Source organism: Cyprinus carpio, chromosome B4, assembly GCF_018340385.1.
Source record: "Cyprinus carpio isolate SPL01 chromosome B4, ASM1834038v1, whole genome shotgun sequence".
Lineage (NCBI taxonomy): Eukaryota > Metazoa > Chordata > Actinopteri > Cypriniformes > Cyprinidae > Cyprinus > Cyprinus carpio.
This window is the reverse complement of record NC_056600.1, coordinates 26,714,546-26,717,594: the sequence shown is the minus strand read 5'-3', so window position 1 is coordinate 26,717,594 and position 3,049 is coordinate 26,714,546. Positions and strand designations below refer to the sequence as shown.

At 39.2% G+C, this 3,049-nt stretch overlaps 1 protein-coding gene across 1 annotated transcript; it reads left to right on the top strand.

The window, feature by feature from the left end:
- LOC109091185 (adhesion G protein-coupled receptor E1-like) lies at positions 1 to 2,266 on the top strand. The gene is made up of 8 exons (XM_042722990.1): positions 1 to 147; positions 777 to 861; positions 951 to 980; positions 1,058 to 1,292; positions 1,480 to 1,546; positions 1,630 to 1,721; positions 1,815 to 1,977; positions 2,152 to 2,266. Exons 1-8 carry the CDS (start codon positions 1 to 3, stop codon positions 2,209 to 2,211), a joined length of 879 nt encoding a protein of 292 aa, XP_042578924.1. The 3' UTR covers positions 2,212 to 2,266.
- The last annotated feature ends 783 nt before the right edge of the window (positions 2,267 to 3,049 follow it).

The following is a 3,049-nucleotide window of genomic DNA, read 5'->3' as shown; positions in this document are numbered from 1 at the left end:
ATGGAGAATCTACTGAAGCCAGACTTTTTCAACGCATCCAATGACATGATTAAAACCATGATGTCCGCTGTGATCTCAGCTACTCTTCCCAAAACCACCAACACTAAACTAACTAAACCAGTCAACTTCACCCTCAGACACATCAGAGTGAGAGACTGAAATGTGTTTTTGTTTTATCAGAGCACTGATGAACATCCGAAAACATCTAATATTCACTGTTCTGATATTTTTTCTTCTTTTTGCAGGAGTTTTGATCCCAGCGGTTCTCTGTTCTGTGTGTACTGGAATATCAGTGAGTGGATTGTAGATGGTTGTTCTGTTTTAAAGACCAACAGCAGCTACACTGTGTGTTCCTGTGATCATCTGTCCACATTCGCTATCATCATGCAAACCAGCCGCCGTGAGTCAGAGGTACAGAACATTTGAAAGTGAAAAGTGACGTGACATAATGCTCTGCATTTAACCCATCCAAAGTGCACGCACACACACACACCTGGAGCAGTGGGCGGCCAATTTTTTGCTGCGGCGCCCGGTGTGCAGTGGGGGTTCGGTGCCTTGCTCAAGGGCACCTGAGTCGTGGTATTGAGGGTGGAGAGAGCGCTGTACATTCACTCCCCCCACCTACAATTCCTTCTGGCCCGAGACTCGAACCCGCAACCTTTTTGGTTGACGAGTCAGACTCTCTAACCATTAGGCCACAACTTTCCCCTATTTCTAGTGAACAACTGAAGAACAGCACAGATTTGGCACTCATGTTCTCTCACATGTTTTCTCAGAGCGACTCACTGATGGAGCTGTTGAATTTGGTGTGTGTGATCGTGCTGGTGTTCTTCAGTTTGGCCCTGTTGACCTTTGCCCTTTGTCAGTGGAGTCCTGGAGTGAATAATGTGGCTCGAATCAACATCTGCATCAGTCTTCTGTTGGCTCACCTTCTGTTTCTGCTCACACAGCGGTTCCTGAGCCTCATAAGGCCTCTGCAGGTGAGAATGATGAAGGAGCTCTACAGCTCAGCACAGTCTGTCTGAGAATCATCATAACTTTCTCTCATGGTCTCCAGGTGTTTTGTGTGCCGTGATCTCAGGACTTCTACACTTCCTCTTTCTCTCCGGCTTTGTGTGGATGTTCATTGAAGCTGTGCTGCTCTTCATCTGTGTGAAGAACCTATCACAGATAAGCTCCAAAAAGAGGGAGGTGCTTAGCAGTGGATTCCTGTGTGTGATTGGATATCTGGTTGCTCTGGTTGTGGTGTGTGTGTCTGTCGGTCTGGTTCCTGAAGGCTACGGCAGCGAAGAGTGATTTGTTGTTTTTTAAGGTTTTTTAAGTAAAGTGCTCAGAACTGTTTTCTGCTGTCTGATGAAACACATTTTTTGACACGGGCTATATTAAAGGCACGCTAAAATGCAAATCTGATTTCAACAGTCAACATATGAAATAGCATTATTTGCTTAATTCAGTTATTATTTGTTTTCCTTTAAGCAGTTGCTGGCTTAAACAGGATAAAGGTTTTATCTGGAGTTTTCTGGGTCCTGTTTGTGTCATACTAGCAGTAAGTTCTAAATATTACACATTTTTTCACATGGGGTTGTTGAATGCAAAATAAATAAATAATAATTTCTTATTTTTCTGCAGTTAAACACAATTCTCTTCATCAAGATTGTCATCACTCTGAACTCAACTCTCAAAAAACTGAATGCTGAAGTTTCACAGATGAAACAAACCAAGTAACAAACATTATGATTTAAATGCTTCATAAAATAACAGAGTCAGTGAAGACACATTAACTCTCTTTCTTTCTCTGTTTTTTATTTCTGCAGGATCATGGTGTTTAAAACACTGGCTCAGTGTGTGGTTCTTGGTTGCTCCTGGATTCTGGGTTTCTTCACTAATGGTAGTAAGGTGCTGGAGATCCTCTTCCTGATCTTGAACTCCCAGCAGGGAACCTTCATCTTCCTGATCTACTGTGTCTTCAATAATGAGGTCAGATATTTTTCCATCTCTACTCTATGAATAAACCAATAAACCTCCAGTGACAGTGGCAGTACAGTAGTTTCTTATCTGTTTATTATAAACAAACTCATTCTGGTTCATGAGTTCAGAGGTTAAACTGATCTCATGAAGTCACTCAGCTCCTCTCGTCTCATTCTCGTTCAGGTAAGGCAGCAGTACAGGAAGTTCTTCAGATGTCTTTGCTGTGGACGCAAACAACACTGAGGACTACAGCATCAGGTTCATATACTGCTCAAGTGCCATTATTATGCATGTGATGTCATTCTTACAGTAAAAGTTTACAGTTTAGTAATTGGGGTTTTGACCAGGTCAGGACTCCTTCTGTAAGTCCTTAAACATTTTTAAGGATGTATAAATCTTAATGAATTACTCCAGATCACTTGTAGATCTACACCAGTTTTCAAATGTCATATTTGGGTCATTCTTACAGTAAAATACAGAATAAAGGTTTAAGATGTTAACTAGTTTCACCTCCTTTCTGTAAATGGTATGGTAAAAAAAATGTTACAAGACTTTTGATATTACAGTTGTAAATACTATTGATGTAGAACATATAACTTGTTTTTAAAGACACAAGATTTTCTTGGTGGTGGGAGAAAAGCAGATTTTTACAGAATCCACATAATGTTCTGGTCAATGCTGGCAAATTCAAATACCCTCCTGAAAACTATTTCATGTGTGCATGGTGAAGGGAAATAACATGACTTTACACTTTACAGTTTAAGTAAAATTTTTAATATATTTTAAATGAGGCTTGTGTCAAATAGTTAACATGTTTATTAATCTTGCACACTTATTTTTGTTTGTGGTTAGAATGTAATTTTTTTTTTTTATTAGCCTACTTTTGTATATATATAAACTATGTAAAGGAACAGCTGATCAAAAAAAAAGCTATGACAAGAAATGGTCCAATTGCATTGTTTGCATTGTTTCCTGGTATAGCAGAAAGCTCTGGTAATAAAAGTAATACATCGATTGAAAGTGTAAAGAGTATTTGTGAACATCCATAATAACAAAATGTTACAAAGCTCTTATGTAAAAT